The sequence below is a fragment of the Camelus bactrianus genome, chromosome 14, assembly GCF_048773025.1.
Source record: "Camelus bactrianus isolate YW-2024 breed Bactrian camel chromosome 14, ASM4877302v1, whole genome shotgun sequence".
Classification (NCBI taxonomy): Eukaryota; Metazoa; Chordata; class Mammalia; order Artiodactyla; family Camelidae; genus Camelus; species Camelus bactrianus.
Genome location: NC_133552.1, coordinates 67,982,485 through 67,996,909, shown reverse-complemented (window position 1 = coordinate 67,996,909; position 14,425 = coordinate 67,982,485). Strand labels below are relative to the sequence as shown.

General features: G+C 42.8%; 1 protein-coding gene across 1 annotated transcript in view; it reads right to left on the bottom strand.

The window, feature by feature from the left end:
* The window catches only part of MYO16 (myosin XVI), a 437,386-nt gene that overhangs the window by 285,925 nt on the left and 137,036 nt on the right, over positions 1-14,425 (bottom strand). The window contains exons 3-4 of the mRNA XM_074378522.1: positions 13,446-13,516; positions 5,508-5,651 (exon numbers count right to left, since the gene is read on the bottom strand). Of these exons, the coding sequence (XP_074234623.1) occupies positions 5,508-5,651; positions 13,446-13,516 (215 nt within the window). The remainder of the gene's footprint in view (positions 1-5,507; positions 5,652-13,445; positions 13,517-14,425) is intronic.

The following is a 14,425-nucleotide window of genomic DNA, read 5'->3' as shown; positions in this document are numbered from 1 at the left end:
ATGCATATACATACATCCATTTGCTTTCATATTCTTTTTCATTAAAAGTTATTACACAATATTGAATATAGTCCCCTGTGCTATACAGAAGAAGTTTGTTTTTGTCTATTTTTATATGCAAGACATGAACAAGACAAGAACGCCCACTCTCACCACTTCTATTCAACATCGTTCCGGAAGTCTTGGCCACAGCAATCAGGCAAGAAAAAGAAATCAAAGGCACCCAAATTGGAAGAGAAGAGGTAAAACTGTCACTATATGTGGATGGCATGAAATTACTTTTTTAAGACAAATAGATACTTTGTGAGACACTCTGATAGTCTAGAAATGTTCCACTGACCCCTGCAAGACGTTAGCCCCAACTTCTCCCCACCTCTCTTGCTAAAACCGAAATATCTGACCCCTGCGCCTGGCTGGCGGCCCTACACCTGCCTGGTTGTTCTAACACAGCAGAGTGCCCTGTGCCTTCAAGGTCTGAATGGAAAATTCCGGCATGAACTTGGGCTGATCTTCCCCAAACTATCTTGTTAAACCCTTAAGTCCCTTGCTCTCCTCAGAAGCTCATGTGAGAACTATTCTCACACTGTAATAGTTTCGATACAGACTTGAACTAGTGGCTTCCAGTTAGTTTTTCTCTTTCCAGAAACTGTTTTCTAACAAGAGCCATAATCCACAGATAGTAATGGATGGAGTGTATTAAATATGGTAATTGCACATCTTTTAGCTTCAAAAGGCTCTCTCTCAAGCAGTTCCGAGCACATCTGCTCCACTCTTTGCCCATCCCAGCCTAAATACAATGATCAAAGTGCTTTTACTCTTTAAAGATTGGTCACATCCATTGTCACCACTGCTCCACATTCTTCAATGAGCTCCCTGAAATTTACTAGGCAAGATCTTCATATGCCTCCAATAACACATCACTAAACCTCGGCCAGACAAATGCAAGCTTCACCCTATTCTTCTTACTGAATAGGAATCTGTATTGCAATGTATATAGTCAGTATGGTTTATATAATACCCAAGTTTATAACTTTACATAAAAAGGAATATCACACTAATAATTATATATATTTAAAGGTGAGGTTTTGCTTTTTGTATATACACAACTTTCCCATGTCTTAGCAAGTCTGCACAGGTTTTCCAAAGAACTACTCTAATATACTGTAAAAAGAAAATAAAACAGCAGGTCAAAGTGGTAAAATGTCCCATATCTTACTGTTTGCCCTCCACATCAGCTGTGCTGTTCATCTTACCATCTAGAGTGCACCACATTATATTGTCTGTAACCATATAAAGATAATCCTTTATTTGAACAGAGCAAGTTATGCATTTCAGATTTTCACTCATCCAAGGAAAGCGCAATTTTAAGGTCCTAAAGACTTCCAATTATCTTCTAAGTGCATTTCACTTCAGTTCAGTTACTCAGAGTCTGAAAAGAAGTTACTTGAGGCAATAGTCTTAAGCAGACCTTGCTAACGATCCCTTTTCTTAAGTCCCCACGCAGGAGGAGAAGCAGGTTTTGCATTACCTATCCAAGTTAGAGAATCAGTTAAGACATAGAACCACAGGGTGCCCTTACTGAGTTCAGTGCTAATACGTGGGCGATAATCAAGTTCATCTTTTTTCCCAGTGCATACATGTTTCAGATAGCATCTTACAGATACCAAACCTCTGGGTTCCCGACCACAGTGAATATAATTAAGAGTCACATATTGTCAATAAAAGCAAAAGTAAACAGAGCAACGTGCTGCTGAGAGAAGCAGTCCACTGGGAGAGAATCTCTTCTATTCTTAACGAAGTAACAAGGCTCTTTCAAAGAAACAGCTTAAACATGGAACTTAAACATGGTGATGAATATTTTAACTGGGTTCTCTCCTTGAAATTTCAACCCATTCATCACCCACGGGTCTCTGCTGCTGAATTACCAGGAGTGACTCTGTGCACGGACTTCCCCGGGGTTAGGAATGGCCCTCATCACAGATCACGCCTTATTCCTCTTTATGTTCCCAGCCGTGCCCGCACATATTAGGTCCTAAACGCAGTTTACTGAAATGAATTGAAAAATGAGCAGCCAAACATGAACTTAAATGAATTATTAAAAATTGAAGCACAGAATTCTCATTTTTGTGATACTTCCTTTTTACTACATTTTCTGATATTTAATTTTAAGAGTGTATACATAAAATTGCAAAACCACCATATGCACACTTGAGTGTCCTGCTTCCACTCTTTCTAGATGGACGACAATGTGTGAGGCTTTTTCTTCCTTCCTGCCTTCCTGCCTTCCTTCCTCTCATTTTCCCTCCCTCCCTTCTCTCTCTCTCTCTCTTCCTTCCTTCCTTGCTCTTTCCTTTCTTTGCCACTGGACACGCGCGAGACGACCCCCCTGCAGTGGCTCTGTGCACACACTTGGCTGTCTGGCCTTGGTAGACACCCCAGAAGAGCTGATGCACATGCGATAAAACAAATCTCCTCAATAACCCCCTGAAAAAGCTGTATTTCTTGAATTAAAATTCTGAAATTGGAGATATATATATATAAACCACCGCAGATGAGACTCCTGGCTGACTATCACTCTTAGTCTAACTCAGAAGCTAATGAGCATGGACAGTTGTTAACGGGTCCCTTTGGAACTGAGGCGCTGATGACCCGCAAGGCAGGAGTCTGAGGCAAGTCCGTCAGCTGGGCTTCAAGATAATCAACCGTTGCATGATTGGTTTCATCAGGGAAATAAAAGTAGTCCCTGTTAGATATGCAAAATTAAATGCCTCAAATGCTTCTGCAGCTGAGGACTGGGAAATTCCCACTGGGAGCCCTGAGTACCCTTCCTGTCTCATTATTCAAACTGGAAGGCCACCCAATCTCCAACTGGTCTTAAAACATTTCCTGAGGTGTTGGAAACAGAACTCAAATCAATCACTCTCCTCAAGTAGGAATCCTATTGCCTGTCAGATGACATATGAACAAATAAATGCACATTTCCTGTCAATAAACATTTTATTAGTTTACTTTATGTAGCAATATAATGTCAACATTTGTTGATTGTTTCATTCAGCAGTAATTCTCTGGCACATTGATACTGAAATTTCAATGACAGTACCCAATAGCATTTTAGTGAACAAATTTCTTTTCATATGCGAATACTTTTTGGTAACTTTTAATACTGATATAACTTCAAGTTTACTCAAAGTTGCAAGAGTGGTACAAAGAATTCTTGTGTTCTTGTTATGAGTGTTATGGGTTGAATTGTACCCCCCAAAAGACATGTTGAAACCCTAACCCCTTGGCACCTGTGAACATGAACTTTTTGGGAAATAGGACCATTGCCGATGTGAACAGCTAAGATACAGTCATTCTGGGGTACTGTAAATAACAGGTGTCCTTACAAGAGGGGGGGCACTGGGGACACGACAGATACAGAGGGAAGACGGCCACAAGCCAGTGGGTACTGGGGACCACCAGGAGAGGGAAGAGACACAGAGGGACCCTCTCCTAGAGCTTTTAGAGGGAACTTAGCCCTGCCAACACCTTGAGTTTGGACTTCTGGCCCCCAAAACTGTGAGACGACAAGTTGCTTGAAGCCACCCAGTTTGTAGAACTTTATTACAGCCACCCGGGGAAACTGACACTACCCTTTACCCAAATTCACCAGTCATTGTACTTTTCTACTATTTTTGAGTCACAGGCACCATGTCCCTTTATCCCTAAATAGTTTAGTATACACTCCATATTCCACAGCTGATAATTTCACAGTATCACTCAAAGACCATTCAGTTCCCTTGTAAAATGTCTTTTATATTTTTCTTTAACATTAAGCAAATCCCTCAGCCTTTCTGCTGAATTGTTAGTTTAGTTTCTTATAGGCTCAATTTCTATAAAATGAAAATTTATTCTTATAAATGAGTTAAGCATTTTTTGTGTGTTTTCCTGTAGAGTATTTGCCCTCCAAGTGATTCTATTTCAAGCTAAACCATCTTTATTTCTTTTATATTACTTTATTAATTGAATAGAGCTGCCGTTTTCCAGGATTTGGAAGAAACACGTTTTTTTCAGTGACATACATTTCTACTATAAAAACAAAAAAGGACACAAATGATTGAGGGGCAAATAAGAGAAAACTAGACCAAATTTAACCTCTTACAAGATTACAAAAGTTTCTATTTATAGTCTTGCACCATAAGATGCTTCTGATTATGATTTTAAAAGGGAGGAAGAAGGGAGAATTAGTGGGATTAACTGTGCTCCCTAAAATGACATATTCAACTCCTAACCCCTAATATCTGTGAATGGTCTTAGTGTGGAAATATGGTCTTTGCAGAGAAGGTCAGATGAGGTCATACTGCGTTAAGGTGGACCCTAAACCCAATAACTGCTGTCTTCGTAAAAGAAAAGAGAGGGGTTGGGACACAGAGACACAGGGAAGAAGGTCACGTGATGACGGAGGCAGAGACTGGAGGGATGCATTTATGACCGAGGAACCCCAGGGACGGCGAGAGGTCCCTAGAAGCCAGGGAGAGCCAAGCAAGAATTCTTCCCTAGAACTCGGGGAAGGGAGTCCAGCTCTGCCAATACCTTAATTTCAGACTTCTAGGCTCCAGAATGTAAGAGAATAAACTTGTATTCGCCATTAAATATGTGGTAATTTGTTAACACAGGCAGCACGACCCAGGGGAGAAAGGATAGACCTTGGACAATGATCTTGAGTTCAAATCTATGGTTTGTTTTTGGCCTATGGCAAGTTGCTTAATATCTTTGAGTGTCAGTTTGCTTGTGTGTAAAATCTTCAGGGCTTATGAGAAAAGCCAGATTGATGATAGAAAATCATTAAGGAATTATTACACAATTTTTATTAATAAAGGGAATCATCGAATCATTCATTCTTATTCTTGTATTCTGCATGTTTTCTAAAGACTCTGCATAATTTCTAAAATCTTCGTTAGAGATAAACTAATCAGAAAATCCCAATTCTAAAATAATTATAGTATGTATGAAAATCCACGTCAGGGTCCAAGCTATCACTGAAGACAATGGTAACACACAACTCAATGAGTTTTATACTTAAAGTTTTCACTTTCATGTAAACAAATGGTACAGACATTTCTTTACTAGATGTAAACAAGGAAGATGTACTATGAACCTCTTCTCCTTGTTATTATATGTCTAGTTGGGCTAAAATTAGAAGAATGAATTGACAGAAAAAAACAGCAACTATCAAATCATTTTAGTCAGGACTGACTTGCAAGGCATCAAGGGTATAATTTCCAAGGAAAAGGTGAGAGGAGCAGAGCCTGGAGTGACGTCTACGCAATCTGTTTTCTGAATCAAAGGTGACCCACAACCTTAGTCTCTAAATTTCTTGTAATTTCAGGCAAACAATTGATGATGTATACACACATTTTTTTCCTCAACTGAAGTATTACATATTGTGAAATATTATTAGATGAATATATAGACGTTTATATGCCATCAGATCTTCAAATGGTAACGCACTGAGCTGCCTTACTTACTAAGACAAGCAGCAGGACGACATCTGGGTTATCGCAGGCACAGGCAACGTGCATGGGGGTCCAGAAGTCTTCATCCTGGTGGTTGACGTTGACCCCCCTGTCAATCAGGATCTCTGCAATGAAGACGTTATCGTACCGGGCACACTGAAGAAAAGAGATAAAAGAAAATATACTGTTATAATAAACTATGATAAGCTTTATTCCAAATTTCCTTTCCCTAGGTAGAAAACCTCAGTGCCAGCTTTGGAAGTTGAGAGGTGGCAGACCTAAACTGGGGAGGAATGTATTTATGTTCCCCAATGAACCTATGAGGAAAGAAGCATATGGAAGACTGAAAGGGAAATCGAGTCCACGAACAACAAAGAAAAATGCACTAGCTATTACAGAAGACTAGATCAGTGACTTGAAGGCAGTAATATAAATTATACCAAATGCAACACAGAGAGACAAATGACTAAATAAATGAACAGAGCATCAGTGAGTTGTGGGAAAACTTCAAACTGACTGATAACCAATCAGATTGACAGCACTGAAAATGGAGACTATAAGGATAAATACATGGTTTTATTATTTAAGTATCTTTAAAATTGGTAATTAGAAGACAATCCAATTTTAAAAATTAGGCAGAAGATTTGAACTGATACTTCACCAAAAAACTAAAAAGATAGCTGAGTAGTATTCCATCGTATAGAATGAAATTTTGCCATTTGCAGCAAGGTAGATGGATTTGGAGGGTATTAGGCTAAGGGAAATAAGTCAGAGAAAGACAAACTGTATGATACCGCTTATATGTGGAACTTACAAAATACAACAAACTAGTGAATATAACAAAAAAAGATGCAGGCTCACAGATCTAGAGAGCAAACTTTGGTTACCAGTGGGGAGAGGGAAGAGAAAGGGACAATATAGGGTAGGGGATTAAGAGTTACAGAGTATTATGTATAAAATAAGCTACAAGGATATACTGCACAACACAGAGAACATGGTCAATGTTTTATAATAATTATAAATGGAGCATAACCTTTAAAAATTGTGACTGTATTGTACACTTGTAGCTTATCTGATATTGTACATCAACTATACTTCCATAAAAAAAGATACGTGAATTGTGGTTCACAGTTCTAACATGGTCACTGAAGAATCTTCACATCTTTCTTCTTTCTCTGGTAGTCCCATCCGAGGACATACAATGAGGACAATGCAAATCACGGTGCAAGTTCATTCGGAGGAAGGGGTGAGGGATGCTGGTACTGGGAGGCAGGGAAGCACTTGGGGCAATGGCAAACATATGAAGTTGGAGGATTAGTTCCAGTTTTAAACTAAAATATTTGTGTATCCGATGTTCCATGTCACGTGTAACAATAACCAAAGGGTCCCTACCGTCAGGGCCTGACGGTGTGAGCTGTGTCCCCAGCCACAGTCACTGCAGGTTGGGTACAAAGACTGATGAGGTGAGGACCGAGAATGAAGGCTCAGTAAATCCATTTTAGAATTTGGGGCCTAGACCCAATTTCCTTCAGGAACTTCACATGCAAGTAATTCCTACTCTACTCTCTACCTTTTTGGCAGCTCACCGCGTAATCGGCACGATGCCACCTCCCTCTTCCGTGCCTGCCAGGACAGCCCCAACCAGCACCCCCGGAGTCCCCAGCTCACAAATACCTGAGGTCTGGCTCTTCAGTCTTTTACCAAAGAAGACTTAATTAGACACTGCATTGAAAGTGATACTCACCCTCTCAAGCGATGTTAAGTTTTAAGATTCACATTTCATAGGATTATGAATAATAACTTGACAGCAATAAATACCTTCTAATCACACTTATTTGAAAAGATCATGATGGCTGAACATTCCTGGTACGACGTTCTTACAATGTTACTGTGATAGAATAAACCTAATCCTCCCGAGAAGGAATTTTCTTTGAAAATGCTAACAAATCTTCCCCCCAAAACAGGCTCTTCATCACTGTCACCAATTTCTGGGGACACTTTATAGCACCAGAGAAATGGCAGAGCCCCACTCTACCACCCTCAACAGAACGCTGCCACCATCAGTTACCCGCCCCTGGAGCCTGAGGCCAAGTCTCCCAGCTCCACCATCGTCTCCCTCTCAAAGGGCCAGGCAGGACTAGCTAAAGAAGTTGCAGGACCCAGTGCAGAAAGGAAACGTGGGGCCCCTAATTCAAAAATTATGGAGAACTTGAAGCGCCTGCAAGCATGGGCCGGCCCCTCTGCGCACAAGCCTCGTGCCTGCGGAGCCGGCCCTGGACCGCCAGCCCCTCCCTGTGAGGCGCTCGTGGGACTGACTAGGCTTGGAAGGTGACGACCAGCGCTTCCAGCTCTAGCCCGGGACTTCGCAGTTTCTCGCAGTGCGTCCTTCCGCTCGTTTTTAAGTTTCTAAACACAGGTGATATTTCTCAATGTACAAACCCAATACAACACGCATTATTGATCCAGCTGAAAAGACTCTGAAAACCATGGAAACCAAATGGCAGACAATTCTCAGCTTAAAATGTGCTGTCTTTTCCCTACATCTTATCATAAGGCATATTTTACGTGTTTTAGTTCTTGCTGGCTAAGGAGCAGCATGTCCTGAATGCCCCTGAAATCCATCCTCAGAAAATCAAAAATTCGAAACAGACGGAGTGCGCACACCAAATCCCATGGTTCACACGTGAAAGTTATCTTGTGCCAGCTTCTTTTTTTAACTAGGGTCAGATCTACTATAACATTGGTTTTCTCAATGACGATCTATTTTCAGTGCAAACTTCTCTTTCCCCTTCCTTGTTTTGATTACAAAGCCGCTGGGGCAGAGGAGTCTAACAAAAGGAGCTGAGACAACCACCAGTTTGACCCAGATACCGATTGCTGAGTGGGCTCCACGTGCCAGGCACAGTTCTAATATTACACAATAGGTACCTCTGAACCTGGCGGCTCTGGGCGGAGGAGAAACAATACCATTTACACCATCAATTTGGATTAACTGTCTTCCGTTTTCTTCTCCTGTGTTTATGGGTTCTTAGTGGTTCAAAAAAACATTTTTACAACCAGAGGAAGAGAGAGGGAGAGAGAGACACAGAGACAGAGAGAGAGGAGAGAGAGACAGACAGACAGACAGACACAGAGACAGAGAGAGAGGAGAGACAGACAGACAGACAGAGAGACGGGGAGACAGAGATTTACATCAGCAGTAAAAATGAGTTTAAATCTGTTGCAATTTCCAACATTTTTGACATCACTCTGGAACTTCCACATGGTCCACTGAATTCAGTGTCAATCCCACAGGCCAAACTTTTCACCCAGTGCTTGGATCTGTGCAGAATCGTTCCCCCTTCTCTCCCACTGAATCACATCGACAGACCATATTCATTATCATGTCATCTTGAATATACTTCTTATAATTTTTGCTTTTTTATGTATCTTCTTTCGGGGAAATATACTCCAGACCACCCTGCCATAGACAAACCAGCCAGCATAGTCTAAGTTGAATCGTATTTCTTATTTCCACCTGGATTCCGCACAGCCATAGCTTCCAGCCGATGGACCAGACTCTCATTTTGCTGAACAGACTTAGACGTACTGCTGAGGCGCATCTAGAAATGTTAAGCTTCTCACAGAACTGGTCTCCTCGTAAGTGGCTGTGGACTCTGCTCCGTTAGCTGTGCTCTGGTTTGCTTCACCGGGACACACAAGATTGTAGCAGGCGGCCCTGTAGACTGGGCACTGGGCTTGGCAAGGTGTTTGAAAACACAAGGACGTGATAACCACCCTTGAGAAACAGGCAGTACAGTTCAGCAGGGCTGAGGGTGTGCAGAGCATTCCACAGGGTCACAGCAGAGGGCTGCTAACTGCCCAGCGAGAACCGGACAGTGAAGTGTGGGAACACAGGACTGGGGTTGGGAGTCGAGGCATTGATGGTCCACTGATTAAGCACGTCTCCTCCGAGGACCGACCACGACCCCAGCATATGCCAAGCCAGAGGGCTGGTATCGTGAACTAGACGTGCTCCCCCACATTCGAGGGGGCAGCCCGGTCAGAAAAGATCTAAGATGCGGGAGTCCGGCGAGCTATGGGGACATCTTAGCAGAGCAGCCCTGAGTGGGAAACAGCAGGAGAAACACGGAGGAAGGAGGAAAACAGACATCTGTGGGATTCATGCCATCTGGCACGTCTAGAGGGTCAGCTAAATGACTAGACCTGTTTAAGGAAGGCTTTCTGAGTGGGTGAGTTCCAGGCTGCCCTGAGGGACACCCTTCTTGACAGGACACTCCAGGTCCCCTACAAGAGATCCTTACCAGGGGTTTCAACGCTGGCGGGTGGAAAGCTTTCTTGGAGAAGCTCAAGTTCTGAGAAGTCTGTGCCTATTTGCCTTCACCCCGTAAGAACGGGTTCGGATTCTTTACAAACTGAATTCCATTGTTGCAGAGACAAAGCAAAACAAAACATTCCAGGAACTTCACTTGGGAACTTTTTTTATAACTGATGCTGCATGAAACAGTTCTGTGTGGTCTGTTCACTCAAAAATGGAAAACTCACTCCTTTCAGTTTCCGAGTGCCTCCACATCTTGCTCTTCCATCACTTTATTTATACGCTAGGTCGTGCACGTGGGTCGTCATGATAAAAATGCACCCACACTTTGCAGAGCAAGGGTATGATTTTCACCTGGGATTCAGCCGGACACTGATCTAATGCTCTACATCCTGGACTCTGAAGTTCCAATTACGGATGCCAGACATTCCAACTCAAGATCCAACCAGAGAGGGTGGATTTTAACACCAAGCCCAGTCAGGAATCTGACTCTTAAATCACATCCTTGGACTAATTTAAAGGGGCTATTGTTCACAGTAGGTGGCAAGTCGATTTCCCAATTCCAGGACTTCACAGCATCCTGCAATCTCTCAGAACGGCCCAGCTCTCTCTCTCCATGACATCGCCCTTTCCCTCCCATCTTGCCTCTTCGTTTGCCCCTCTGCTTTCTGTTGCTTTGTCCTGTATGGACGCCCTGCAAAGAAACTCTCCGGGAATAGCCCGTGAGGAGGACACACTGTCTTCAGCTATCATTAATTTTCTTGGCAAAACGGACCCCCTGTACAATTTACCCTTCCTTTTCTGGGAAAGCAAAGCAGGGTGGAGTTACATGGTTGTGCCCAGATGCTCTGGCAAAGCGTGGACAACTTCAACATATCAACTCTCTTTCTCCTTTCATACCTACACAGTTCCTAAAATAAGACATCTCTTCAAACACTGTCTCCAGAGTCCTAATATGCTGCCACTTTTCAAAGTATACAGTTTTCTGCATGATTTTTAAAGATAAATGGCTGTTGAGCTGCAGCTACTGCAGTAAATTGCTAATAATCTCTGCTGCTTACAGCTCCCGAGACTTGAGAAACTCGGAGGAGAGCCCAACGGACAGCACGATTCAGAACTCCAGACTTTCTGGTAAGAGTAGGAAACTGATTAAAATATTCAGAATGTTAGATTCTAATTTAAAAAAAAAAAACATAGCCCTAAGTATTTGTCTGTTAATTTATTTTATTATATGAAGCATACATACTCATTATTTCGAATGTTCAAGCAATATGGAAAAGGAAACAGTCAAAAAGAGATCCTGTCTCTCCGCCCAGGCTGAGTCACTGTTATAAATTTCCTGTCTAGCCTTCGAGATTCCCCCTGCAGTTGAAGAAGATTCTCCCTGTTTCCATCCGTCTGTCTGAGGGTGATGCTGTGCCCCCGTCCTCTAATCTGCTTTTGATATTTACCAGCATGTCCCGGACATGCTTGCATGTATCTGTGGCAGCTCTATGTCTTCATCAGCTACATGGAATTCCACTGCTGAACTGCCCGTCTTCATGGTACAGCTGTCACTCGCCAGGTAGAAGAAAGAGTATTTCCCATTCTAATGTATTTCACTGAAGCTTCGCTGTGGTCTTCTGTGGTCACAGCACAGAACAAAAAGAATTTGCATTTTATACTGCATTCAAGAGGATTTCCTTACAATCAGGAGCTGCTTCTCAGTAGCTTATGCATTAAAGATTATAACCTAAAAGTTTGAATTTTAGCAAAGCCCGCTGCGATTTTGTTTTTGGTTCCATAAATACCATCATTTCTTCCAGAGTTACATTTGAGTTTCTGCCTATACAGCCCTCGTGAGACTAAATCCCTGGAATGCAGGTGTTTTTACTTGGTGTCATTATTTCCTGTCTGTCCGTCACAGTACCTGACACCTGCCAGAAGTGTGATTCATGAATTATTTAATGATGGGTAGGTAAACAGGCAAATTCAGACTTATTGTTGCAAGTTTATTAAAAAGACAATAAAACTAAAGATTGCCTATGATGAAAAAATATCAAAACCTGTTCTCAATGGTCTACTTTGAATACAGGGGGAATTTTTTATCTACAACTTGGAAGTTACTGTGGCATTTCTAATAGAAATCTTACAGAATTCTACACTTGGAGCCAGGTACTCAGTGAATAATAATTGAGTTAAATAAACAAAATTCTGGAAACTCCTCACAATCTCCACAGCTTATTTTCGATGCCCCGCACAAGCACATGATGCCTTTTTCTCAGAGACGTAGCTCTAAGGATGTGTAATTAGAGCCCTGGTGCTGACAGAGCTCAGGCTGCATCAGGCAGGTGGCCCAGGAGGTGGGGCGGATGGCAGAGACGCTGGCTCTTGACATCTCAGAGGGCGAAGCTGCCTCTTCAGTACCGACGGCATTTTGAAACTCTGTAATTTTCTCTCTCTGGCAACCCGCAGTTTTTCATTTGTCTTTATTTACTCGGTAACCCCAGGAAGAGGAGGCTCAGTGCTGAGCCCACGTCCCTCCAGCCGAAGGGAGGCTTTCTTACGTGTGCTCCAGCTCCAGCGCCCTGCTGCCTCCCAGCCCAGGCCTAACAGTGGAAACCTGCGCGGTGTTTGCATCGGATCCACAGGTAACGAAGTGCTTCTCTTTCATCTTCCCATCTCTTCTTTCTTCTGACGCTATCAGTGCTGAACATTCATAGTCTGTTACCCGGGCCTCCTCAGCAGGCCAAGAGATCCTTACGTTCTTAAAGCTCATCCATTCATCCACGTGTGATGCACTGAGTATCTGCGGTGCATCACATGCTAAGAATAGAAAAATACCTAAGACACCCCAGTTTTTGACAATTCCGTCTAGCAGAGAGAAAAGGCACCTTATCAAAACAAGATCGACAGCAGAAGCAAGGGCCACGTGTTACGAGACCTTGAATAGACAAGCACTTAGTCAGGAGGCTGAGGAAAGGCTTTGGAGCTGACCTCTGAAGGTGGCCGCGTGGTCTCATCATTTCCCCCTCTCTCCCACCAGTTCATCCATCTTCCAAGTCTGCTGTAATCTCTGGTTTATTTTTCTATCTCCCTCAGAAAACGAAGCTCTATAAAGACTGTGTTTTGCATTTTGTGCTCCTAACATCTGTCACAGCATCAGATGTGAATTAATTTAATCGGTTCATGGGTTAATGTGCCTACCCAATAAATCTGCTGAGGGCCGGGCACTCCCCTAAGCACCGCAGATGCAGCCCTCGTGGAGCTGACAGTCTGGTAAACAGAACAGAATCACACAGACCTATAATCTGTTTTTACAGGTAGTTGTGGCAATTGTGCAATAAGGAAGGAAATAACCACCTGGGTAAAAGCTGAGCTGATACAACATTGTTTTGCTTATTTGTTGAGTACCACTCACGTTCAAAAGCATCTTCTTTAGGCCAGAGACTCTGACTCCACTTGCTAAAGATTATTTACAAACTATAATGCGAGTAATTAACAAGTATCAGTGCATCATTATGCAGTCCTGCTGATCTGAAGCACATTATTGCGCTGATCGTCATCCGTTAGATGCGCATTTTGCTACTGAGTCCTGGGCCCATAACTGGTTCTCCTTCCACCCACGCTCGCCGGGTCATCACAGTTCTTACCAGATGGAGCAGGGACCCTCCTGAGGACACGGGCGCGTGGGGGTCGGCCCCTTCCTTCAGGAGTCGCAGCGCTGGAAAAATGAGAGAGAGCGGAGTTACAGCACATCTCTCCTGCACACCCTGAACCCAGCGGGGCTGCATTTCATTAGCACCTAAAACACAAACAGCATCGAAGCAAAGAGGACATATTAATCTCCATCCGACCTCATTTTGTGGTTTTTCCAATTGGCCACAGCATTTCTCCTCACACTGAAACTTCTTCCTCGGTTTGTCAGCATCATTACCCATCACAGCCATGCAAACTATTCAGAAAGGGCAACACAGCTGTAAAATTTACTGGTTCGAAGTGCTTGGCCTATGCATCCTTTGTAGAACAAATAAAGAAAAAGCAAGAAATGACTTCATTCAGCTCATGTATCCTTCAGTTCCCTGAATTTTTAATTTTTTAAACTCCTTATGATCCATTGGTTTAAAACAATAAAAGTTGACACTTGGCACATTAAATTTCCCTTTGCGCAATTACCCCTTGGCCTGGCTTCCACCATTCTCAAAAAGCCATTTATATCTAAATTAGTAATGTCAAGTAGATCAAAATGCATGTCGCTTATCAAAATAAACGCACAGTTGCAAAGTGCCCCGTGTTTCCATTTGAATGGCAGAGGTGACTGGCTAGGACATGGAAGACTACCGGCACCGGAAGACGGTGTCACACTCTCTGCTACGTGCAGTGGACCCCAAGGCCAGCCTTACAGGGACGCCTGTCCCCTCCCCAGGACACTGTCCCAGTTTCCACTGTTAAGCAGTATCACAGTTTTAATAAAAAGCCATTCATGCTTTTTCCACAAAAAAAAATAACTCGAGCAACTCAAGTTACTCTATTCCGTTATAACACAGAACTACACAACACGACTCAGATTCGAGCCTCATACCTCCCTGAGCCACTGTCTTTCCACTAACTCTCTCTGTCATCTGGAATGTTA